Source organism: Dermacentor silvarum, chromosome 8 (assembly GCF_013339745.2).
Source record: "Dermacentor silvarum isolate Dsil-2018 chromosome 8, BIME_Dsil_1.4, whole genome shotgun sequence".
NCBI lineage: Eukaryota > Metazoa > Arthropoda > Arachnida > Ixodida > Ixodidae > Dermacentor > Dermacentor silvarum.
In genome coordinates, this window is record NC_051161.1 from 149,796,269 (window position 1) to 149,822,824 (window position 26,556).

The following is a 26,556-nucleotide window of genomic DNA, read 5'->3' on the forward strand; positions in this document are numbered from 1 at the left end:
TTTGTGTGCGTGTATGTTTCCTCTGGATGACTGCGGTTGCCGCTGCAGAGAAATAAAATTTCCTCATACCTTTGAACCACTTCTGTCACCTCTATGTCGTGGGCTAAACTGCTTCGCTGGTAATCCACCTTCACAGCAGTGGAATGGCGTGTGATTTCTTTTTTAGAAAACACACGGATAGAAAGAATTCCCCGAATGAAACTTTTTGAACCATTACGGGGAATTATGTTTTTGTACGCCGCCGTTGTTTGTGGTCTCCCTAGTTCTCTGCCACCACACCTACAATCTACTCCTACTAATCTCTATAGCAGGCGTGGTAACTTTCCGCCTGCTATCCCTGAACCCAAGAGCTTCAAGGAGGCCATACGAGCTTAAAACGGAAGCTGGGTAGATTTCTTCACATTCCAATAAAACATGTTTCATCCTTTCCCTAGCTTTACCGCAGCAAACACATGCGTCTTCGTCCTTGGTGTACCTTGCTTTATAACTACGCATTTTAAGGCATCCTGGTCTAGCTTCGAAAAGTGAGGAGCTTCCCTTTGAGTTATCATAAATTGTTTTTTTCCTGATTTTGTTCTATTCATTTGAGGTAGTTAATCATAGAAGGTTCCTTTTCGATTGCCGCGCCCCATGAGATTGTCTCAGCCTCTCTCAATTTGCGTTTGACGTTCTTTGTAGCAGTGTTGCTGACCATATAACGGTTGCATACTTGCTGGTAAGCTTCCTAGCTATTTTCCTCCACGGTGAGTCAATGTTTTCCCTATACAAATATCTGAACACTCTCACACCCTATTTACTTTCTTCCATGTTCCTCAGTCGTTCTTCAAAATCAATTTCACTCTGAGCCTCCCTTACTTCAAAATTTGTCCAGCACATATCACCCTGCACAGCTTCATTAGTAGTCTTCCCGTGAGCACCCATTGCGAGGCGTCCCACTGACCTTTGGGTGCCATCGAGTCCTGATTGTACCCCAGACTTCAAGCAAACAACCGCATTTCCAAATCTAACCCCTGGAACCATTACACCTTTCCACATACCCGGGAGCACCTCGTATCTATTGTATCCCCATAGCGCTCTGTGTTTGATTATGGCCGCATTTCTATTCCATTTTGCTACTGTTGTTTTTTACTGTGTGTCCAGATATCTATCGCCTTCGTTTATTCATTAGTAACAACTTGATGAGGGCTAGTTGGTTCATAGTTGAGCGAAGGTATGAAGTAACAGCGCGTAATGAACAAGGACGAGAAAGGAACGAAGACCACAGGACAAGCGCTGACTGCCAACTGAATGTTTATTGCAAGAAAACCAGCCTTTTTTATACATACTCAAAATACATGCGCACATCAAACACTCGCTAATCACAATGCCAATCTTTCTTTCAAGAAGTTTATTTCTTTCTCCGATAGTAGAAGAGAAGGCGAACTGACACAATTGTCACCTTCGATGCTGATGAAAAAGGCCTCTAAAATTTCTCTTTCCTTCTTAGATTTTCCTTTTCCTATAAATTTCGTTTTATTAAACATCGGAGCGCATGCATGTTTTTTACAATGGTCAGCTAAATGGCTACCATATCCGTTCTTTACATTGTTGCAGTGTTGTCGAGCACGATCATTGAAACATCGTCCGGTTTGACCTATGTAAACTTTTCCACAATTCAAGGGAATCTGATACACTACGTTACTTGTGCAATCAGACAAAAATCGGGTTTTGTGATTGACAGTGCAAGTGGGGGGCCTGTATCTTGGTTTCATGCGTGCACAAATCGAAGACAGCTTGCAAGGGGCGTTGAAAAGCAAGTTGACATTATGCCTGTTTGAAACTTTCTTAAGGTTGTGTGATAGCTTGTGCACGTACGGAACAACGTGCACTGGTCTCCTGTCTTGATTGTTGTCTTTATTGCCTGGTTCTGTTTTTGCTCTCTGCAAGATTGTCTCACACACAGATGTGATGACATGTTGGGGAAAGCCTGCATCTCTTAACCTTGCCAGCTGATTCATCAGGCTACGCTCACATTCGTGCACGCACGACTTATTTAATGCTGCCTTGATACACGTGGTGGCTATGCCCCTCTTAATTAGTTTTGTCTGTGCGCTGTCATATGGCAACAAGGTTTTCTTGGATCTAGGCTGATAGGTCCAGCATATATGCTTACTTGATGAAAAGTATAGGTTAATGTCAAGGAATTGAATTCTGTTATTGATCGGCAACTCGTGCGTGAACTTGAGTCCTCCCGAAGATTTGATGAAAATGTCTAGAATGTTATTAACTTGGTGCAGTGAACGGGTGCAATCGCTGTTCTTCATAACAACTAGGTAATCGTCAACGTACCTGAACACTTGTGTTACAGGCGTGTCTACTAACTTATCGGCGATAGCATTGTCAAGAGATGATAAAAATATGTCACATAAAATCGGAGCTATGGCTGAACCTATACAGATTCCGAAATTTATAGGAAAAGGAAAATCTAAGAAGGAAAGAGAAATTTTAGAGGCCTTTTTCATCAGCATCGAAGGTGACAATTGTGTCAGTTCGCCTTCTCTTCTACTATCGGAGAACCCGCCGTGGTTGCTCAGTGGTCTACTATCGGAGAAAGAAATAAACTTCTTGAAAGAAAGATTGGCATTGTGATTAGCGAGTGTTTGATGTGCGCATGTATTTTGAGTATGTATAAAAAAGGCTGGTTTTCTTGAAATAAACATTCAGTTGGCAGTCAGCGCTTGTCCTGTGGTCTTCGTTCCTTTCTCGTCCTTGTTCATTACGCGCTGTTACTTCATACCTTCGTTTATTCATAGATTTGTACTCTTTTACCCGAGGTATTTCCTGGCCCTGAATCAACACTCTCTGTTCACTGTTTTCATTGAATACCATAAAACCTGAATTTTTAGCGCTAAATTTTAATCCTAACTTCTCACATTCTTCTCCACAGATATCAGCCAGACGTTGCATATAACTTTGCTTGTTAGTAAGCAGCACAATGTCGTCCGCAATAAAATAAACCTGGAAGCTGCTGCTCAACTATTGTGCCGGCTTGTTTGTGTGAGAGGTTAATTAAACCCGATATTGATTCTTTCTAGCGCCCTTTCCATCCTTACCATGTACATCATAAACATCAGCGGGGATAAAGGGCACCCCTGTCTGTGTCCCTTGTTGATATAAACTTTATCCTCGCTCCTCATCGCTGTCCATTTAGCGCAAACGGAATTTATTGGTTAATCTCCCTCGAAAGCTGTGTAAAGTCGTTGCCTAAGCCTTCCCCTTCCAGTTTGTTTCCATCTTCGTCAAGGATATGTTGTTGTATTGTTTCCCACTTCCTGTCTAATAGGTTTATGTGATTCCAAATTATTCTAGGTGCTGCCTTCTTTTCCTCATGTATTTCTGACAACCAAGGTTCACTTTCACCTTTAATCTTTGCTTGAACTATAGTATTTGAACCATGCTTTTTTTTTCTCCCGGTATATTTCCAATTTTCTGTCTAGTTCATCCTGCGCCAACTGTGCATTTTTTGCCTGCCTGTGCTCTCGTGATGCTTTCCGTCGTTCGTCGATCGCTTCCCGTATGTCCCTGTTTCACTATCTTTCCGGCTTCCTTCTTCCTTTTCAACTAGCATGTTGCTTCTCTTCCCTTATTTCTCTCATAATTACACTTAGAAGCTCACTATATTCCCACTCCTTGCTTGGCCATTTGTCAACTTCTTTCTCGACTCCTGTTACTATATTTGGTATTTTTCAGCGTTCAAATTTGGACGGGTCATTCTTCGTTCCTTGCTCTTTTTACCAACTACATATTGCATTTGCAAAGTTATGCATTTATGGTCACTCCCTATGCTGCTATACACTTCCTCGTCAATGACCATTTCTCTCAACTTACCATAAATTCCTTCTGTCATCAGACAGTAATCGATGGCCTATTTCCGCCTTCGTATTTGATCTGGCCATCATATTTAGGCCCCGTATTCACGATAACGAGGTTACATTACTCACAGAGGTCTTGCATTAAGTTCCTGTTGTTGTCGATATAACCGTCTAGATCCTGTATGTGGGCATTCATATCACCAAACAGAATCCGTTGTGTAAAATTTGTCACGAATGTGGGAAACCATGGAGGAGAGGCACCTAGTGGTTATAATGGCCGGAGTGATTGACGTATTGCAAGGATCGCGAAGCAAACAGCCAGAGAGGCCACCGACCTGTAAAATGTTTCAAAGGAACTACAAATCGCAGTTTGCAGGGCGCCAGAGGTTAAAAGGCTGGGTTATGCAATTGAAAGAGCAGTTCTTGCAGTAAACAGGAAAATTCGGACGCTAGCTAAAGCAATAAATTTACGGTCATTGCCATCAACCGAGAAGTGCACTCAGCAGGCCGCGAAAGCGACTTTGTACGTGACAGCATACATTTTAGCGATAATGTAGCAACACCGGTTGGGCATCGATTCGCGGCGCGAGCGGCAGCTTTTTTAGGCGGGCCCCAGGTAATCAGGAAGCAGGATTAAGTATTGAACGTAGCGAAACACCAGTAAAGGGTAGAATTAGACGATCAGGAGTCAAGAAAAGACGCATAAAGGATAAGAATAGAGTAGGAAAATTTTGTTACATAAACAATCAGTATGATCGCAAGTAGAAAAAATAGCTGGAAATTCAAACGCAGCTGAATGACGAAGCGATTAGCGTGTACGCCTGGGCCGAAACGCATCTACGAGATTTGTAGCAGCCGCTTGTTATCGACTATTTTGTATGGGAACGGTGCAACGGAATGACTGGGTGAAGAAAAGGGGAAGGCATAGGCATGTTAATTAAACGAAGTCTGAAGTGGCAAAGGGTAAAAGAAATTTCAAGAGCTTTTATGGATTAGCGGCACATGGCAAGGCAAAAAGAAGTGACTTGGAGTAGCTTACCTATGGACAGGTAGTGATAGCAGAGATAAAAATTAAGAATTGATTGATTTCATTAGAAGCGATATTAAGGAGTTCAAGAAATCAGGCGAGGTGATATTATCAGGAGACATGAATGACGGGTAATTGGAGATCGCACGGAGAGGGCTTCGTACTGCAATGAACATGATAGGCTGATTATGATGATTATGAATGCGCACATGAAGGACTCAGACGAATATACTGATTACTATGGTTCTCTAGTGCTGGATCTGTGTGACCAACAGAACTTTATAGCAGTTAACAGGAGAATAAGTGTCATGGGCAGATAACGTGGCAATGCGGAACGAGGCATTCATGTATCTACTACGCCTTAGTCTCAGAAATGGTCTATGAACAACTAGATCAAGTGATAACAGACGAGCATGGAAAAAATAGCCTGGTTAGCGATCATAGACGTTTAACATGAAAGTTTAGGAGAGATACTAACGCAAAAAACGAACCAATAGCATCAGAATTTCTAAAAATTAATGAAGAGCAAATAACAGAGATCGCAAAAAACATTGAGACGAAAATTTCTACAGCAATCTTGGAATATAAGGAACTGGTAAACGTTATGCAGCAGTAAATAAGACATGGCAAAAAAAAATGTTGACTCAGAAAGAGGAAACCACGTACGTAACGGAACCAGAAAAAAAGCAAGTTATAGAAGAGCGTAAGCAGGCGTCTAGGGATCACCGAGAAGCCAGGAAGTTCGGGATACACGAATAAGAGATGCTCCTTAGATGGAACAAATACCGAGAAAATAAAAGGGTGGTGAGTGAGCTTGTGCAAGAGAAAATTAAATGCGCAAGTGAACATTGGGTGCATAACATTCGCAAAAGAGACAAAGGCGTTCCAAAAATATTCTGGAGCCATATAAGAGCACTCGGAGCTCCAACAAGAAATTTGCAAGCGGCTATAGGGGATGAATACGACAACAGATAGGAAGGAGACGATGCACTGCGGTACATCACAGACGTTATTAGGGATAACGTCGGCACGATAGAAAGCGTAGTTTGGACTCACAGATCCAGCAACGACAGATAAGCCTGATAGACAAAAATTTAGCATAGAAATCTTTTACTGGCAAATGGCAGCAGAAAATGCCCCTAATACCACGGCAGCAGGACCCGATGAAATCGCAATTCAGCTAATCTAAAACCTTGATTCAAAGAGCAATGTACTGCTGACTAATGTCATAGAGCAAGTGATTAGTGACGAAGAAAATTCCGGTTGGATGGTGCAAAAGAAAGACGAACCTCATCTACAAAGGCAAAGGAGATAAGGATAAGACAAGCTTGTAGAGGGCAGTTACAGTAATGTCGGTGATAAGCGGAATGACAGTCGCTGGGAGGCCTTGCTTACGTCGATTATCAACGGCCTCGCCCCCGAAGGTCGCTGTCTTTAGTTTTCCTGTCTTGGGCTTGGCCAACGCCCCTGCGCCGCCAGTGGGGAGCTCCGGGAATTTGGGGAAAATCGTCTCAGTGACGGTGACCATGACTGCCGTCGCAAGGACAGTGGCATGCGCTGTTGAGACAGGTATTCTTCAATGGATCTTGGTCTTTCGCCGAATCTTGGCCTTGGAGAGACGGCAAAACCCCGAAGTCCAAGGCGGCGATACGGGCATTCACGGTATACATGTCCGGCTTCGCCAGAGTGATAGCACAGTGGTAGCCATGTCCGGTGTGCGCTAGACGTCCGATTTTTTTTTTTTTGAAGCCGTTGGCGATTCTCCAAGTGCTGGATCGGTTGCACTGAGGAAGAGTATCGTGAGGCGTGGGGCGCACGAAGCGCGGTGAAGCAGGAATATACCGGCTCGCAGCTTCCGCCTATGATTCGCGCCGAAGCTCCGTCGGTACAGGTGGTGTGACCTCACTGGCAATCGGGACTTGCAGAGCATGCTGTACCTCGTTCTTGATGAGGCTGGATATGGATCCCGCAGTAGGTTGAGGCGGGCAGTGAATTCTTTGCAGCTAGTCGCGTACCACAGATCGGATGAGGTCGCAGAGGGAGTCGATGTTGATGCTACCTCCAGCAGCTCCGATTTGATCCATCGATGACGGGACGCTGGTACACTGCTGACCCCTGCTGAAGCACATTTTTCATTGTCGTGGTTTGCGTTAAGAACTCGGCCACAGTCGTCGGGGACTCCCAACGAGGCCAGCGAAAAGCTGCTCCTTAACCCCTCGCATTAAGTCGCGGAGCTTCCTATCTTCTGCCATGTCCGGGTCAGCTCGCCGAAAGAGGCGCGTCATGTCCTCAACGTACATCATCACGCTTTCGTTCGGCATTTGGATGCGCGACTGAATGGCCCGCTCGGCGCGTTCACAACGATCAGCATTGGCGTGGCTTGCCCGGAGATGACGGAAAAAGTCGGCCCACGACGAGAAGGGTTCGCGGTTCTCGTACCAGGTACGAGCGCCATCCTCGAGGCTAAAGTACACATTCTTCAGCTTGTTCGCATCAGTCCACCCATTGAAATCCGCGACTTGTTCGAACTGAGCCAACCAGTCTTCGACGTCCTCAAGGATGGAACCATGGAAGACTTTTGGCACTTTCTGTAGCGTATAGTGAGCAGCAGTAGTAGTGACTTCCATACCGCTTTGGTGTGTCGCTGACGTCGTCTCGGGAAGAGGCCCAGGCCCAGGGGGCAATCCTTGGATTCTTCGGCTGGCCCGGTGAACACAAGCCATAAAATTAGAACTGTCGCAGCGAGGGGTGAAAAATGATGTACTGGGAGAATTACAGAATGGATTCAGGCCAGGTAAACGCTTAAGCACATGCTTTACTAGCTCAGTGCATAGAGATTTCAGTAGAGCAGAATAGACCTTTATGGATAAAATTTATAGATATTAAAGGCTCCAAGCTTTCTGTAGGGGGCGCAGGCCCCTAGTTAAACCTTTGCATAGGCTTTTTGGCTGCGCCCCTAGACATCCGTGTGGTGCTCAATTTGATTTGATTTGATTTGATTTATTATACAGGGTGTCCCGACTATCACGCACCAAGATTTGAATATACGCAGATGCCACGTAGCTGGACACAACCAAGGTAATGTCGTTTCCCGTCGCTGGGAGTCACTCGGATTATTTCTTGCATTCCGGCTAATCACATAGTTAGTCTCAATTAATTATCCATATTCTCAAATAATATATTTAGACTAGAAGTGTCAATGAGAAAATTGTACAGCAATATGAAGAACTCCCGATATACCTTTCTGTAGGTCAATACGTGCTACATAAAAGGGTTTTTCCGAGTGTGAAAGAAGCCCGCGAATACACCCAAAGTGCCTCGAGCAGCCAGTCGCGCGGCAATTTGTATTTTTGGGGCGTAACTGCCAGGCGATGAACTGTTGCACCCCATGAGGTTACTCCTTCAAAGATTATCAGTTGCTCTTTTCTAACGCTCCTCAAGAGAGCAACGGTCATGCTTTGCGGGGCTCCTCAAAGAAGCAATTAACGACATTCGACATTTATACGATCATAAAAACTTATGGAGCTGAAAAGTGTCGCAAAGTAGCATCAAAACTCACTCCTTCACGAGCCAGGTACTCTAACCACTACACCACGACTGCTCAGTTGTAGAGACGCAATGCTGCGAGCATGTTAAGCATCTCCACGCAGGTGCGACAATACAAAGGAGATTCGGCACGTTGTGTATAGTAAGCGGGGACCGTCTAGCGTTGCGTGTACTGGCAACCATAAGGAATCGCAAGGAGAAAGCTGCCCGAATATTCTTAGGATGATTTACCCTGAGACACGTTACGTGATGCATGTGTAGCGCGAACGGGGCACTCAAGACGACCGAGAAGACTAACTTCTCTGTCGATTATACATCTTTAGCGTCCGCTGTTTGAACTACGCATCACTTCACTTAAGTTTCAAATCTCCTAGGAATCGAAGAAACGTAGGTGCCATTGACTATGAACATTTACCAGTACATGAGTGTCATGCGCGTTTAATGCTTATCGTTCACGTATAAGTATCGTGGACATGAACGTACATGGCTCGTCATATTCCACCGTAAAATTTCGCGCACTTTTCTCACGCAGAGGCAAAGGCTGCCGTGACTGCAGTTCAATAGACAGCGCACGAACTTCAAAGAAATTATGGTTTCTGAATTTTTAAAGATGATACCGTTCCCGTCGCTTCACTCGGCGACACCGGGGAAAACAGCTGAGTGCTTGGGGAGTAACTGTTGGGGAGCATCCTCTCGTTGCTCTTTTTCTTAAGCACTCACCCTTCGAAAATTGCACACGGCACACACACTCCTGCTGCTCGTCCCTTGAGGGGCGAAAATGCCTTTTCTTTAGTACTAGCTGTCCAGTTACGTTTGTTTTATTCTGCAATTTGGTTAAACTGGGCAGTAACATTCGCTTTTCATAGCAAGGTCATTCGGGGCGAATTTCTTATGCACAATCCCGTGAATGCGAAAAAGCATGGTCAGCATGCAGTTTGTTGAGCTGCCGACAAGCCTAGCCTTCTTTGTTTTAATCGTTCTTTTTTTTTTTTGTGACCGTGAAATATTGCTTGATCTCTGGGTCGTGCCCCTACACGCAACTTTCGTCCCTAATGATGACCTTCGACGCGAAAGACTGGCAATTCGTAAGGATTCCAGTTCGCTTATTTCGCTCTCGTCACTAAATAAAAACCCAGCTCAAAGGTTGCCAGTTTGATACGTTTAATACGCCTAAAAAAAAGCTCGAACCGCAGAAGGTTGCTCAACTGGTTCCGTAAAACAGACTTCCAGGACATTTCGTTAATTGGCAGGAACATATAGCGAGCACTCTATCGCTGCGCAAGGTAATTATTTCGAAGGTGAGCGGGTAATAAATTACTTTCTTAAGAATAGAGCCACTCTCAAAACTTTTTGATACCACCGTATTGTTTCAATCACTGAACGAGAAATTATATTACGTACAAGCAAGTTTATGCTCCACTTCCGCGAAAGCCGTATTGCACCGCGCTAAAGCCTTGGATTGTGGACTGCCTGAGAGTGTCTGTAATGGTGGCTCAATAAAGCCATTCCTGCTCTATATGTAAGTTCCGATACGTTGGTTTCTCGGGCCATACATCAGGTAACAATGCCACAACTATATGGACGCCTCTCAAACTGTTAGAAGCAAGATGACTTGTGCTTGTTGCTCGACCTGGAATCGTTCGTTTGTGCAGTCACTGTCACAATGGCTGTTCGAAATGCTGCTTCAAATTTCGCAGTATTGTGCGGAATCTTTGCGCACAAGAAGAGCTAGCTTGGAATAAACTGGAACCCGTCCTTACCGGAATTATAGGTTGAACATTATAGCGCTGCGGACAACTATGCAGGGATATGATCATAATGTGAAAGGAGATATACTTAGTGCGTGGGTGTTATACGTGCTGTTTGCAAAGCGCGGAAAGTCAAATGCGTTCCGCTCTGTCCTTTAGGTACTGCTCCGGTCGAACCGTCGTCATGAACCTTCCCACGGCGGAGGATCTCGCGCGGGCATCCCGCGTGGTGCCTTCGCACTCGGCCGATGACGTCTACGTGACGGGAGACCTTGCCCTGGCCGCACGGGTGTCGCACCGCTCCCTGGGCTTCTCCGGCGCTCGGGAGCCCGAAGGCGTGGACGCGGTGATCTTGGGCAGCCACATGCTCGCCCACATGGAGAGCGCCTTCGATCAAACGACCGGGCGCCGAGCGGCCTGGCACGCGGCTATCTGGAAGTGGGCGAGCAGTGCCAACGGCGACATTCGCGCAGTAGCGCTTCGGCGAGGCCTCTTCGCGAGTGCTATGCGAACGGAGTCGGCTATTGGAAACATGCTACGACGAGAGCCGTTGCGGACGACGCACAGAGCGTCCTCGTGATCAACGCCTCAGCAAGAAAGGAATGCATATAAACGAACGCTCATTTATGACGTGTTCATGTTCCTAAAAATTTAACAGTAGAAGGTACGAGTTGCGGGCAAATATTTACGAATGCCCGTATTTTCGACTAGTGTGGCACAATCGAAACACCAGCGAATGTGAGTTTTCTTTTCTTTTCTCGATTGCGTCATCGCTCAGCGCAAGTTAATTAGTTATGTAGGGTATAATGGCCCAAAAAGCGGCTGCGGCCATAATGCCCCACCCACACGCTAGTGTTCACAGTGAGAGGTTCCTTGCATTGGTCACACTAGAACACTGTACGGGGCCCGGCCCGGCCCACGGGCCGGACTCGGGCTTGAAGCTTTGGGCCCGGGCCGGACGCAGGCCCGCTCATTAAAGGCCTAAGTTAAGCCTTCGAGCACACGCGAACGTCATGCATTGCATGGTTCAATGCATTCTGGGCCAAGCTGAAATGACACGTCAAAGAAAGATGACTCTTGGTAGATGTTATCAAAGATAATAGGAAAAAAGATAAATATCTCATTTTTTCTTTTCCACGAAAGCGAAGATTGTTTCCGCATAAGGAAAAATTAATTATACAACAAAAAAAGATGGAGGACGATTTCAGGGGGCCTGTGTCACAGCTTCAATCCGCCTGGTCCGAGGCCCGGAAGGCGTCCCGCTGCTTGGATGTTCTATGGGAGCTGCATCCTGATGGCGTCCGGATAACTTGCGGTGACCACATACTCACCCCAACCCACCGCAGGAAGGTCATCCGTACGCTCTGTGCCATTCGATAGGCTGACAGGGATTGCGATTGCACTGTTACCAGTTTCGATACTATTGTAATCTCTTCAACTTCCACAAGTCTTACACCTCATACATAGAGGATGTCTTGGCTCTGTGCCGCCGTACGAACCGTAGGATGACGGAAGCCGAACACGTTCGACGCGTATTAAAAGACATTGGGTCTGTAGCATTCAACGCCTTAATCGGGCAAAATCCGGCTTCTGTCGAAGACATAACTTCCACGTGTCAGCGCCTAGACGAGCTGCAGTCTCTTCGTCTTCAACATGACAGCAGCGATCCTCAGGTTCCCCATTATTCAGATCTACGTGCTCTCACCCGCACCATCATCCGGGAAGAGCTTCAAATACAAGACCTGAGGCGTTCACCTGCTGCCTGTGCCCCAACCCCCACCTTCGACTTGTGCGAGGTCGTAAAGGAGGAGCTGACAGCGATGACTACACCCACGAAGGATCTTGCTCAGGTAGCGCGCCCCACACCTATCTACGCGGATGTTGCTTCGCTACCCACCCCTACCGTGACATCCGTGCCTACTGACGTTACCTATGACCATTTGGCTTCGATGGGAACCAAAGCACTTGCTGCGCCATTACCCTCAGTGGCGCCCATCTCGTCCAGTTTGTTTTTACTGTGGTGTACATGGCCATATATCTCGCTTCTGCCGCCGTCTCCAGTAGGATGAAAGACAAGGCTATGCTGAACACGAGAGAGACCGCACTCGCCGACCTGACGCCTATTATCCCGGATCGTACTCGTTCCCTCAGCAGCGTTCTCCGTCTCCTCCAGCAGCTCCCATTCTGCCTGATAGTTCCCGCTCGGTCAGATGTCGTTCTCCTTCGCCTTATCGCCGCTTCGCCCTACTTCCCATCTTGCCTACCAGCACTCGGAAAACTAAGCGTTGCAGTTTTTGGAGGAGAAACTGCTTCCCATTGGTCTTCAAAAATTCCTCCTGTTCCCCCGGCCAACATGCTTTATGTAGCTGTTGAAGGCGTTCCCGCGTCAGCTCTCATCGATACCGGTGCCGCCGTTTGTGTTCTTCGTAGTGATCTGTGTTCACGGCTCCGGAAAGTAAAAACGCCTTAGCTTGGACCTATTTTGCGTGGTGCTAATAATGCATTCATTCTCCCCGACAAACAGTAACTCGTGTTCTCATCGACGGCATTCGCCACCCCATTGAGTTTATCGTCCTTCCAACGTGTATCCATGAACTTATCCTGGGTTGGGACTTCCTATATTCTGATTCAGCCGTCATTTCATGTAGAGAAGAAGTTGTCCATATGACGGATACAGCGCTTGCACCTGTTATGGACTCTTCACCTTCATGCGTGAACTTGGCTATCACTGTAGACTACGTCCTGCGTCTTGGTCACGAAGACGTTGTAGCCGTAACATCCAGCCAGATCGCCGACGGAGACACTCTAGTCGCCCCTTTTTTCCGCTGTACTTCTCGTTGAATACTCATTGCCGCCTGTCTCGTCCGGTTTTCACGTGGCCGCGCCCTTCTGTCTGCCTGCAACACGACCCCAGATCCTGTGATGCTGCCCAAAGGGATGACTGTGGCAACCCTCGCCGACACTCAACCTATCTCTATAGTCACGCTTTGCCCTGCTTCATCGCCAGCACCAACCTCAGGTTTGGGTGATTCTTTCCCTCCCCCAGCCGTTCTTCGTTCTGACTTAACCGCCGCGCAGTCCGAAGCCTTACTGGCAGTCTTGGCGAAGCACAAAGCCTGTTTTGATAGCTGTTCCCTGGTGTTGAGCCAAACTTATGTGGCTACACACGACGCCCCTATCGTGTCTCGCCGTCTGAACGGCGGGCCATTGAACAACAGGTTGCTGACACGCTTGCGCGGAAGATAATACGACCTTCATATAGCTCCTGGGCTTCTCCCGTGGTTCTGGTAAAGAAAAAAGATGGCTCCATTTGCTTTTGCGTCGATTATCGAGCGCTCAATAAGATCACACGCAAGGACGTATATCCAATACCTCGAATTGACGACGCTTTGGACACACTGCAAGGGTCGGAGTATTTCTCCAGCCTTGATCTTCGATCAGGCGATTGGCAAATTCCGACAAACGATATTGACAAAGAAAAGACCGCATTCGCTGCACCAGATGGACTTTATGAATTTAACGTGATGACTTTTGGCCTTTGTAACGCTCCCGCCACATTTGAGCGCATGATAGATAACGTACTTCATAGACTAAAATGGAAGACCTGCCTCTGTTATCTGGGCGATATTGTCATCTTTTCGTGTAACTTCAGCCAACATCTTCATCGATTAGACGAAGTTCTCAAGTGCCTTGCAAATGCTGGTCTCCAGGTCAATACAAAAAATGCAAATTTGCAAGCAAGACAATAAAAGTATTGGGCCACGCCGTCTCAAAGCCAGACCACGAAAAGATTAGTGCTGTTCTCCACTATTCTCGCCCCCAGCAGCAGAAAGATATACGTAGTTTTCCTCGGCTTGGCGTCATATTTTCGTCGATTTATACGCTACTTTGTTGCAATAGCAGCTCCTCTACACAAGCTACTGGTTAGCGGTGCCTCTTTCACATGGACTAACGAATGCGAGTCGCCTTTTCAAGCTCTTAAGCAACATCCGGACCAGTGCTTTTTCACTTCGATGATCGAGCCCCCACCACACTCCATACTTACACAAGCACACAAGGTATTGGCGCAGTACTTCTACAACGCAATGCAGCCTCTAAAGAGCAAGTCATCGCATATGCCAGCCGCACACTTTCTCCAGCTGAGCGGAACTACACCATCACAGAGCAAGAGTGGCTGGCTATCGTTTGGTTGATTCAGAAATTTCGCCCATACCTTTATGGCCACCACTTCACCATCGTCACCGACCATCATGCTCTGTGTTGGCTGTCATCAATGAAAAACATGTAAGGACGCTTAGAACGCTGGATACTCCGCTTGCAGGAATATGACTTTAGAATAAGGTACAAGTCTGGAAAAAGTCATCATGATGCAGACGCATCGTCTCGCTGCCCACTCTCACTCTCTCCCGGTAACGCGCCACCACGTCGTTCCAATGCTACGCCTGCCTCACACCAGCTCTCGATAACGCCCCTGGACCTAGTTACGCTTTCATCACGGTCCGATTTCGTCTTGCTTCAGCGGGCCGACTCCTACTGTCGAACTCTCATGGATCACTTTAGTGGGTTTGCCGAACCACCCAACAGCCGCTTGCGACGCCAACTTCGACAATTCCGCCTGCAAGGTGGCGTGCTACCCCGCAACGTTTATCACCCAATAGGTCACCGGTGGGTCCCAGTTCTAGCTCGCTGCCTTTGCCTGTGAGTATTAGAGGCACTTCACGACGACGCATCGGGTGGCCTCGTAGGCTTCCACAAGACTTATGAACGCATCAAGACCCGCAGCTTCTGGCCTGGCCTATCCAAACGGTGGCCAAATACATTGCCTCTTGTGCGTTATGTCAGCACCGAAATCGCTCAACATCTCCTCCTGTCGGTTTACTACAACCTCTCCCTTGCCCGGACGCACCTTTTGAATTTGTTGGCATTGATTTATATGGTCTCTTGCCTTTGACACCCTCCGGTCACCGTTGGATTGTCACTTCGGTCGACCATTTAACACGATATGCGGAGACTGCACCTCTGCGATCCGGTACCGCGTCTGAGGTCGCTGACTTTTTCTTGCGCTCCATCATCTTGCGCCACGGGGCTCCTCACGTTCTTCTGAGTGACCGTGGCAAGGCGCTTATTTCCCAAGTTCTCGAGGAAGTTCTTCGGGCCGCTGATACCGTGCACAAATCTCCTTCTACCTATCATTCCGCAAACAAACCAATGGCCTCACTGAGCACTTCCACCGTACACTGCCTGACATGATTTCCATGTACAGGGTCGTCCACTCTTAGTACGAACACAGCGCCGCGTGGCCGCGCTCCGCAGAGCGCCAGCGCACATGGCGCGGCCGCGCATCCAAGCTAAGCGGCGCAGGCGTAAAGGGGCTTGGAGGCGGGGCTTCGTGTCATCTGCTAAAGCGCGTGAGCGAGCCGTGTTTGTGCCGTCTGTTGTCTGCTAGAGCCCAGCGTGCTCGACCACTTTAGCAGACGACACGAAGCCCCACCTCCAAGAACTTGTGCGCCTGCGGCGCTTAGCTTCGATGTGCGGCCGCGCCATATCCGCTGGCGCTCCGCGTAGCGTGGCCACGCGGCGACGTGTTCGTACTAAGAGTGGACGACCCTGTACATCCGTCCTGACCATACTGACTGGGATAAAATTCTTCCTTTTGTGACATTCGCATATAATACTCCTATTCAACGGAATACCGGTTACAGTCCTTTTTTCCTTGTATATGGAAGATCTCCTTCCACCATATTCGACCGAGAATTCCTTTTAGCACCTTCTTCGCCTAGCACGTCCCTTCCAGAAGATTTTGCAGTCCGAGTAGCACATTGCCGTCAAATCGCCCGGCAAAGCACGCAAGCTACCCAAGCTGAGCGCAAACGTCGCTGCGACAACAAACGGCGTGACCTCCGTTTTCACCCTGGAGACCAAGTCCTGCTTTGGACTCCAGTCCGAACTCCAGGCCTCTGTGAGAAGTTCCTTCAACGCTACATTGTCCCATACACCGTTGTGCAGCAAACATATGCAGTGAACTATCTCGTGCGCCCAGTACACTCCGTCACTGACCGGCGCCGCCAGAATGCCAGAATTGTTCGTCTCGCGGATGAACCCCTTCATTCCCCGTTTAGATAATCTCTAATCTGCGGCCAGGCTGGCCGCTTCCATGACGGAGGGAAGTTAGTGTAAGCACTATTAACGTACTTCGTCGTTTGCATTTGTATATAGCCATCATCATCTTCCCTGTCCTTCTACTTCTTCGCGCATGAGCTGGGGCGTTTCCTTTTCGGAATAAAAAAAAACAAGCGCTTGACAGCTTGGTCGGTCTCGGTGTTATAATATATATATATATATATATATATATATATATATATATATATATATATATATATATACAGGGTACCCCAGCTATCATGCAGCATGATTTAAAAAAAAGGGGGAACGGCGTTACGCGAAGCAAACCTAGTGCGTATTGTTTCCAGCACAGTGGAGTTGCCGCCAGTAATTTTTTCGTTACTGAGATTTCATTAGGTAATTGTAAATGTCTAACTTGAGAAGCGCTGTCCTAATTATCAAAGTGTCAATGAGAAAGTTGTAGGGCAACATGAAAAACTACCGATACAGCTTTCTGTTGCTCAATACGTGCTACATAAAAGTGTTTTTCCAAGCGTGAAAGAAGCGCGCAAATGCGCGCTAAAGTGCCTCGAGCGGCCAGTCGCGCGGCAATTCTGCGTATATTCTGCGTAATTGCATATGACATGTATTTTTGCCTTAAGAATAAATTCCTTTCATTCCCTTTTTGATTTTATTTTTTAATGCCACTCGGTGATCTTTTTTCGGTCTCGGGCCGAAGGTAAAGGTGTGGCGGGCAGGGCGGGTAGCGTAGATTATTTCCGGGTCCGGGCCGGGCCAGGGTTTCGCCATAAAACTTTTGGTCGGGCTCGGGCGGGCAGCCCAACGTAAAAGTGAGCGAAAAAAAATCGGCCCGTGCAGTGCTCTAACTGCGCCTCCGAGGCCACGACTGCTTTGCAGGTGGTAGCCTGTAGGCTCCTGCCACCCGGGCGCGCCAGCAGTGTCCTAACTGTGTCCTAACTCTTTCCCATCTATCCGGGGCTATGCCAACCATGTCAAATTGCACGAGAAGAAGGATGTCATGGCACGGGCAGCATCTCGGTGAGTCCCACAACCTACTCCTGCCCTGCCTGTCGCTAGGGGTGACCGGGCTTCCTCATCTGGGGAGCAGGGAGAGAACCCTACCAGGTTCCTGGCGTCCAGTGAACCAGGCGCTTCGTCTAGGGAGCGCTCTGTTACGCCGTCGAACGGTACATCTCCGTACCCACTCCCTGACACCCCTGGCTCTACAGCTGAGAATGTATCCGGACCATCTGACAGTGCGGAGAAAGACGACCCCGACCAGCCTGTCCCAGATGATGTCAATGACGGCTGGACAAGTCTTGAGGTCTAGTACACCACCAGCCTGCTTCGCGATGAGGCCGCTACGCTGCGTTTCCTCCTCAGGGAACGCAGCGGGAACCCCCTTCTCCTGAGGCTTGGGAGAGAGCCATGAACATCATGACCACGACGGTAAAGCTGCCTCAGGTCGCTGGGGACCATCCGCACGTTCCATAAACCCTCCCAACGCGCGGGATATCCAGAGGCTGTACAGGGGCAACCGCAGGTGAGTCGTCCGGCTCATCTTTGGAGGCCTCTTCCCAACGCTGTCAGATCACGCTCCATGCACTGGAGGACCACTTCGAGGTTACCTCGGCTCAGGGATCTGCCAACACCTCTATCCTCCTCGAGTGGGCCCCTGCTCCCGACGAGATAAACCTCGATCCATTTACGGCTGAAGAAGTTGCCTTCCCGCTCAGGCGTTCAGAGAACACAGCACCGGGTCACGACCGCCTCACTCACCATCATTGGAAGGCGGTCGACCCCGACCGTAAATTACTCTCGGAATATTTCAACATCTCCCTGCACCACACCGCACCCCAGACGACTGGAGAATTTCCCGGACGGTTCTCATCTACAAGAAGGGAAACGCAGCCGACCCTCACAACTGGCGGCCTATTGGTCTTGGCAATACGCATGCCAAGCTATATGCCAAGTGCCTCAGCGGGCGGTTGCAGAAGTGACTACATCCTCCCCTATTGCCAGAAACGGTTCCTCCCGCACGATGGCGTCTTTGAGCACAACTTCGTCCTCCAGGAGAGCCTGGACAAGGCCCGTAGCGGTAGCGAGGATGCCTGCGTCGCGTTACTCGACTTCACCAACGCCTACGGGTATATCCCTCATCAGGCATTGCTGAACGCCCATCCAGGAGCTGGAGCAGCCAGCCAATTCGTTGGGATCATTACCGACTTTTACACTGACAACTTTACAAGGACCATTGCTGCAGACGGCACCACCGAGGTTATTCCCATCTTGGCCGGGATCCGGCAGGGCTGTCCTCTTAGCGGGATTCGCTTCAACCTTCTGGTAAAACCTACAATTTGCGACATCCAGGGTGGCTCACCAAAACATCTTAGCATACGCTGACAATTTCATCCCTATATTGGCAAGTCCCACGCCCTTGCAGGACCGTATCAACCAGATCAAAGCCCTTTCATCCGAGCTATGTCTGTCACTCAACCCCACCAAGTGCCGCTCTCTCCATCTGAGCCGCGTCCACCCGGTAGGGACCAGACCTTCCGCTTTCACGGTTGCCTGTTTGAGGTGGTGTCCAAGCGTCTTCACCGGCCGGCGATGCAACGGCCCGTCGAGGACTACCTCAGCGGATCCACGGGGGACGATTTCAGGTGCCTGTGTCGCAGCTTCGATCCGCCTGGTGCTAGCCCGGGAAGGCGTCCCGCTACTTGGATGTTCTATGGGAGCTGCACCCTGATGGCGTGCGGACAACCTGCCGTGACCACACACTCACCCCAACCCACCGCGGGAAGGTCATCTGGTCTTTGCCATTCGATCGGCTGACAGCGATGCAGCTCTTCACAACAAACCCAACCAGAGCAAGGTGTTACAGTGCATGGCCGGCGATCCCACCAGCTGCCATTTTATGCACACCGGGTCTTTCACCCCGTTTGCGGACTGGCGGTTCATCCACAAAACCAGGCTCAACTCCTACCTTTGACGAAGCCTGCACGTGGATGACTGGTAGTGAATGGTGGAGCAGAGTTTGTGGGTACAAAAAGGAGACCCTGCCTCACGTGCTGTCCAAGAGCGCCATGTATACGGCTCGCCAGAACAACATCGTGGTCGACTACGCACTGCGTGCCAAAACCACTTCTCCGCCACCTATGAGAACCTGCCTGTCGGCAACACCAATCTCTGCCAAGACCTCGTCATGACGCGTGGTGAGGAGGCGACTGTCATCGACGTATGCTGTGCTTTCGACAACCGACCAGACGCCAAGATCTCCAAGTACGAGCCCGTGCGACGACATCTTGCACAACGCTACCAACACGTAACGGTCGACGCCATCATCGTTGGTGCTGTGGGCTCTGGGGACCCAGAATCACTCAGTCATGCGCAAGATTTGCTCACGATCGCGTCTTAAATTGTTTAAGAAGTTGGTCGGAAGCGAGATCATCACCGCGTTACGTTAAATATATCACCATCACGTGGCTCCTCGCTAGCCTTTGCTGACTGAGTGGACCCAGCAATGGAACTTTGTGTTTTTTCTTTGTGACTTCCCCTGCCTTGTTTCGTCTCATATTGGTGTACTCTGTATGGAGTTCTTGTGCATCCTCCATATACTGTTCGTTTTCTTTCTTGGGATTTTTCTCACTCTTTCTATTTCTTCTAGAACATTTGAATAGAAAGCTGTGTTCTCACGCTTGTGCCTGGGACCTCCTTGGGTCCCAGATTTGACAAGGGTAGTTCAAGGGCGGCTTACAGATCCCGGAGCCCACCAGCCCGAGTCCACAGGGGTGTGCGGCATTGTGCTTGGACCCTTTCTGCACTTTCTCCGGGATCAGTCCACGACACCAAAGCTTTTGTTCGCAAACACGAACATTTCATGGGACCCTAGCCATAAACAGCTTCCCTGTAATAATTGTTGCAGCGGCTTTGTGGCCGCAGTAAGAAATTTACAAATTTGTGCGAATTGATGTTTTCGATGCCGAGTGAGCAAAAGCTTGGTGGCTTGCAAACTGCCGAGCGTGGGTAGCTGAACCTTCATACGAACTAGGTGTGATTAGCGGGGAACACGTTGAATAAACTGTGAATCGTTAGCTGTTTCAAGTGCAGCAGGGCGCACCTGTGCTAAGATATTCTCCACTAAAATGGCCTGCGCAATGTGTTATATTATGTTGCCACCTGATTACGCTTTTCAGTTTCTTCCTTTACAGCCAGCCGCCACCGACAACGACGGCACATGACGTCACTCTACTAACCCGTTAAACTAACCTGTCGAAGACGACGAGGTCGCCTTCGGCGAAGATAGGTCTTCCTATCTAAACGTTGGCCAGCCTTTCTGAGGCACTTTATCATTGTTTATAATCATTATACCTAATTTATTTAATAGTATTTGATGGTTGACTCGATCAAAGGCCTTGCTGAAGTCTAAGAATATACCTAATGTCATGATATTATTTTACAAATGTTCCAGATGTAACAGAGGTAAGCCGTTCAAACACCGCAGTACTCAGTCACTAGCACTCACAGAAGTTCATGTGTCAAGTCAATCTCACCGACACTCACTAGTACTCTTAGTCTCGGATATTATTCAGTGACCATCACTCGCGTCCATTCAGGCTTGCTTAGTCGTTGGAGTTCATACGTCCACCTCATTCACCGGCTCACTGCTGTTTCTACTCTCTCCCTCTCGCGTACTTTTGTCACTTACACTCGCACCGACACCTATGGAGCGAGTATGAGTAGGTGTTTCATGAGGAGTTCGCCAATCTATGACTATGCTACAAAAGCTGAACGCAACCTTATAGGGAGCACTCGCAATTCAACCATCTTAGAAGCAATAACCTTAACTATAGCTTATTTTTCACAACAGTAGATTTACACAATTTATAAAATAACCTGGCACCGCACATTTGAAAACATTCGATATATTGAAAGTGCATGAAGTCATATTTGTAAGCAAGATAAACATAAGTTATTCAGATAAAAAAAACATTTATCAGCCGGACTCACTTAGACTCGCACTCACCAAAATTCTACTAAAACTCACGGGTCGGTCTCAGTCTTAGTGAGTCGACTGATCAGTTTGCCAACCTATGTAATGTTGTGCATTTTTCATATTGCCGATCGTTTTTGGCAATTAGAATTATCGGAAACAAAATAGTAGTCTTTCAGTAAGCTTTCATTAATGTTATGTACTTGGCTTTATGGTCTTAGGACTTAACAAATACGAAACTTGAATCCGCCGTGGTTGATTAGTGGCTATGGTGTTGGGCTGCTAAGCATGAGTTCGCAGGATCGAATCCCGGCCATGGCGGTCGCATTTCGAAAACACCCATGAACTTGGATTTAGATGCAATTTAAAGACCTCGGGTGATCCAAGTTATTCCGGGGTCCCTCGCTATGGCGTGCCTCATAACTCATTGTTTTGGCACGTAAAACTCCATAACGTTTAATGCGAAATTTGTCGCACATACGCATACTGATACACGCCTTGCCGAATCCATCATGACATAGACACCCGAATGGCATCTTTTATGGGCTTCTGATCTTGCAAGGCTGCGAATTACCGAAAATTATTCATCCCATTCATATTATGAACCTTAGCCAAGAAGAGCACCTGCGCAGCGCACCATGCGAGCTCTGGTACATTGCTTCGTGCGTTTAGAATGGTTAATGCGTGCCGACGCCGCCTAAAGCATGCCGGCTGAGTCAACAAGGATGAGTGACCTGGAGCACAAACTTGCAATGTAGTTGCAATGAGATAACTTATTGCAATAATGTTGCAATAAGCTTATGGCAATAATGTTGCAACAGCTACCCTTATTGCAATAATGATACAATGAGCTATCGCGGAGGCAGTTTCACCTACTTGTTAATGCAAAGCTTTTTTTTGCCTTCGCACGCTACTTTCCGAGTGCTAGCTGCTGTCTTGCACGATGGGTCACAAAGAGTGAGGGTTCAAACTATCAACAATTTTCATGGCTATGCGACAATGGTAGTTTGGTTAGCGGTACGTTGGTGACCTAGTTTCAAGACAGCGCAACCACTTTTAGAAACACCCTATATAAGGCGAGCTATTTTGCGTGTAGACTATGAGATAGACCTTAGTTTTTGTGGCACGCGCCACAGCTGCTGGAGATCTACAACATCATATTAATCGAGGCGTTTCCTAGTGCCAACGTATCGAACTTCGTTGTCTGCTCAATGATTGCAAATGGTCGATAAGGTTTACCGCAAACATGAAAGCTTTGGCTAAACCGAATCCCAAAGCACTTCGGCTACGCTAACTTCACTTGCTCGTTACGCCTAACAGCCCTAGAATTTTCATATTAATGAAATCAAAAACTGCCATTTGACAATGCATTCGGAGGAATACGTATATATGCACAAATATGATTTGTTTGGGAAGTGCCAGACGCATCAACGGTCACATACAAAAAAAAAGATACCTTTCGGATAATTCGTTGTTATGCGTCTATGCGCAACAAAACGTGTTTAGTGGGAATTTATTAGCCACAATCACAAACATCAATCTTCACATTGATACTGCACACACGTGTTCGCTTTCAATCCTAAGTCACTATGACGCGGCGGTGATCATCACGCTAGATTAAAATCATGCTTAACGCATTCATTGAAATGGAGTTACTATAAACAGAATAGATGTCATTATTAGAATACCGTATTAGCAATATTATCAGCAGAGTCTTGTCACCAAAAAGCAGACACAATCAGCATTCTTTGAAAGAAAAAAAATTCCCAGGAGGTATTATAAGGGGATTAAGGCAATCGCAATAAACATCTCGTGCTTCCTTGTTAGAGATAGGTAATTTTAAATCTGCCACGAACTTCCACCCATGCGCCGTGCACTGAAATAGCTGCAACGCAGCGTTTACGTAAATCATGTTGCAAGGGGCCGTATAGAAAACAACCTAGCATTGGTGCAGCATTAAAAGCTAATGCGCTTTGGACATGCTAAGAGAAACGCGCCAACGACAGCGAACATTCATATATTTTAGCTATCCTGACAGCTAATACTCGGGTCACAGTATGGAAAACAAATTGCGGTTAGTGGGCAGTGCATCCTAACTAGTTTAAATAAAGGAGCTCCTATCCCCGCACTCGCAGCTTCGCCTTAGCGGGTTCTACCCAGCCGCCGAACTGCCTTTCGATTTCTTTGGCAACAGCCAAGCAGAGGCGATCGTTTCCTCTGCGGGCCACCACTTGGACGGCCATGGGTAGACCATCGGACGTCCTCAGGACGGGGCAGGCGCTGACCGGAACTTCGAGAACGTTGAAGACGGACAAGAAGTTGAAGCTATCGGGAAAGAACAGGTCCTGGTGGGGGTATACCGCGGGTGCCGAGGTTGCTGGCAAGATGAACACGCCATCGTCTCCGAGCAGGGTTTCTAGGCGATCTCGCAAAAGGTCCAGAGTTCCGCGGAAAGCGGCGAGCGCGCTTTCGGAGCTGAACCGCGAAAGCGTGGAGGCCCAGCAAACCAACATGGCGGCGGCCGTGTTGGGGCAAGTGCCCGTCAGCAAGCGGAGGAGCTCGGCAGTGAAGCTGATACCATTGGAGCCCGGTCGGAAGACTTCGTGCAGAGGGCGCGACTTGGACTCGTTGTAGGCCAGCAACCACTGCGGGATGCTGTATCGGATCTCCGGCGCATCCAGGCGGCTTGGTTCAACGCCGTGGGTGTTGCGAATGAAGTCAACCACCTGCGAATCCGAAGTTGTATATTCGTTGTTATGGCAACGAAAGGTGGTGGTTGTTATGGTGACGAATGGTGGCTACTAGGGTGCTTCGTCAAACGGAAATGAAGAACCCTAGGAGGTCAATACCACTGATAAAATCCTGAATACATGACCATCAGAACACTTGCAATACTGTGCAGCATGCGCATTACTACAAGTTCTTGAAAAATCGGGAATATCTATAAGTGAGTAACATTTATTGTTGTAACTTCGATCACGACACTGTATTTGTCGAAGTGATTCTTTTTTCAGCATATTCATGTATACTTGTTTCCTTTGTTGGCTCCTATATAGGGTTCTTGTGGTTCTTCTGCAGCTGTTTCTGGGCATTGTGTTTTCCACCAACGAGTGTCGCCATGTATACAGCAGCATGCACACTCGAACGCTTGTGAACTGGTCAGAAACAATTGTTTTTCTTTTGTTTATGTGAACTTTAGAACTGTTTTCACTGTTTTTATGTATTTATTTATTGAACCGCAGGGCTGAAGCATTATAGAGGGGAGTGGGTTGACAATAAGCATAGTTCACAATAATATAACAAAGCATGGTTTTCCACGCTTTTTTTTTTTTTGAGCTCATCTATGAATTAAGAAGGGTAGCCGGCACCGTCTAACATGCATGCATGCATGTTCTTGCATAGAGTTAAAGAAAGAACACTTTCCTGACAATGAGGGTAATGAATAAATTGCAGCTAGCTCGAAAATAATACGAGCAGCAACAATTATTGAAATGAAGGCTCATTTTAACAAATATCATGCGCACTAAACAATTGCAGTAAAGAAGCTTTGCATATAAAATGTGCCGAATTATGTATCTCGGATATGTAATATATTTTATCAAGGCCGGTGGCTGTGCGTGTTGCTTAAGATTCCATTTACTTGCAGCGTGAAATGTAGAACAAATCACACCCATCGACAACAAAAATAGGTGATACATAACAGTTGCCAGTTATTTCTCCAGGGACGCAATAACGTAAAGCTATTCCAAACTGTTTCTATTTCAATTCTTCAATCAGCCCTCTACGACTGGTGAAAATTTTAGGGCTACCCCGTCACGTGACGTCACGAAAACCGCGAAGACTGATTGTGCATTATTAAACCGAACAAATGACAAATTATTTCTCTTTCGATCCCCTTTTCGCCATTAGACCTTTGCTAATGCTCTCTTGTATCATGAAAGCCATCTGCATCGGGGACCCAGTCGGCTGTGCGCTGTTTTCGCGGCCGCCCAAAATAAAACGTGCCCCCCCCCCCTCCCTACCCTCCCCCCGGAGCGTTGCGCGCGACCGAAGACGGCGCGCTTCCTTCCCTTGCGTGCGCGAGATTGAGCTGCGATCGCCGGCGCACCCTCACGTGCTTTCACTCGCAAGTACAGCTCATACGGCGCGCGGCGATGATTTTATCGCCGTCGGACCTCACGGTGACGACAACAGCGACGGCGACGGAGATGGCTGAAATTCGCCTGGAGTGTCCATACTGTGACGATGGATCGCGTTTATTTACAAGATGAAAGGTATCGCAAAGCGAAAGCAGTTCACGGCGCCGCACGCGAGCCAGCCCAGCTTCCTTCTCCTCTTCCCCCAAACTCCGCTTGCACGTTTCAATATAATTGCTATGACAACACTGTGTGGCAGTGTAACGTTATCGAGCCCTTTTGGCACGTATACGACATCGCTGGGCCAACAGGTATTTCCTGAGGATCCGTTTTAGCGGCATTTTTAACCTTCCATTGCACGCCGCCGCGATTTCAAGCCAGCCACTGCAAGCTAAGCAAGGTGGAGCAAGCCAATCGCAGACGCCGGCATCACCCTCCTCGTCCGATTATGTACTTTCGCTGCGGTGGCTCGGCCCCAACGATACCCTCTCCAGTTAACCATGTTCGTTGCCTCTTTTGAGCCAATTATATATGAAAAACAACTTAGTGTAGGCAATGTCATTCGCTTGGAAAGCGAACCGACCTCCCATAAACGAGGAGGATGTTTCATTGGGCTCTTCAAACAACGCTGTGGGTAACTGCCCAATGCTTGCTTCGGTGGTTACTCTAATTTTGACGTCAGGTGATTTGGACGAAAACATATTGAAATAGTTTTACGTTATGGGGTGCCAGTTCTTAGCGCCTGCTTCATATTTATGCAATATTTCTAGCTCAAGCACACTGAATACATGATACCTCCTACACATGTATAATGCAGTGAAGCCGTCAAGAATGGTAAAGGATCTGCTAAGTTTATTCTGAATAAGATAAGGCTATTTCAACCCCACAAACATGCATAATATGTGAGTGCTACATGGCAAAGTATCGACGATTTATATCCTGTAGGTTCCTATCTCCCTTGCTCTTAGTGTTGCAACTATGGCGGGAAACGTATGCTTGCGCGCAACGAGCACGTGACTTCTATGAATCTCTATTAGGTTTATCCATTCATTCAGGAGGCATGACTGTATGCGTAGAAGTAAATTTATGGACGTCCACACTTTCAGTAAGGATTTCACTTACATCTCAGCTT

The 26,556-nt window shown here is 47.8% G+C and overlaps 1 protein-coding gene across 1 annotated transcript in view; it reads right to left on the minus strand.

The window, feature by feature from the left end:
- Positions 1–22,789: 22,789 nt before the first annotated feature.
- LOC119461766 (fatty-acid amide hydrolase 2-A) overlaps positions 22,790–26,556 on the minus strand; it is a 46,952-nt gene continuing 43,185 nt past the window's right edge. Inside the window, exon 7 of the mRNA XM_037723145.2 lies at positions 22,790–24,014. Coding sequence (XP_037579073.1) covers positions 23,406–24,014 — 609 coding nt within the window. The 3' untranslated portion in view covers positions 22,790–23,405. The remainder of the gene's footprint in view (positions 24,015–26,556) is intronic.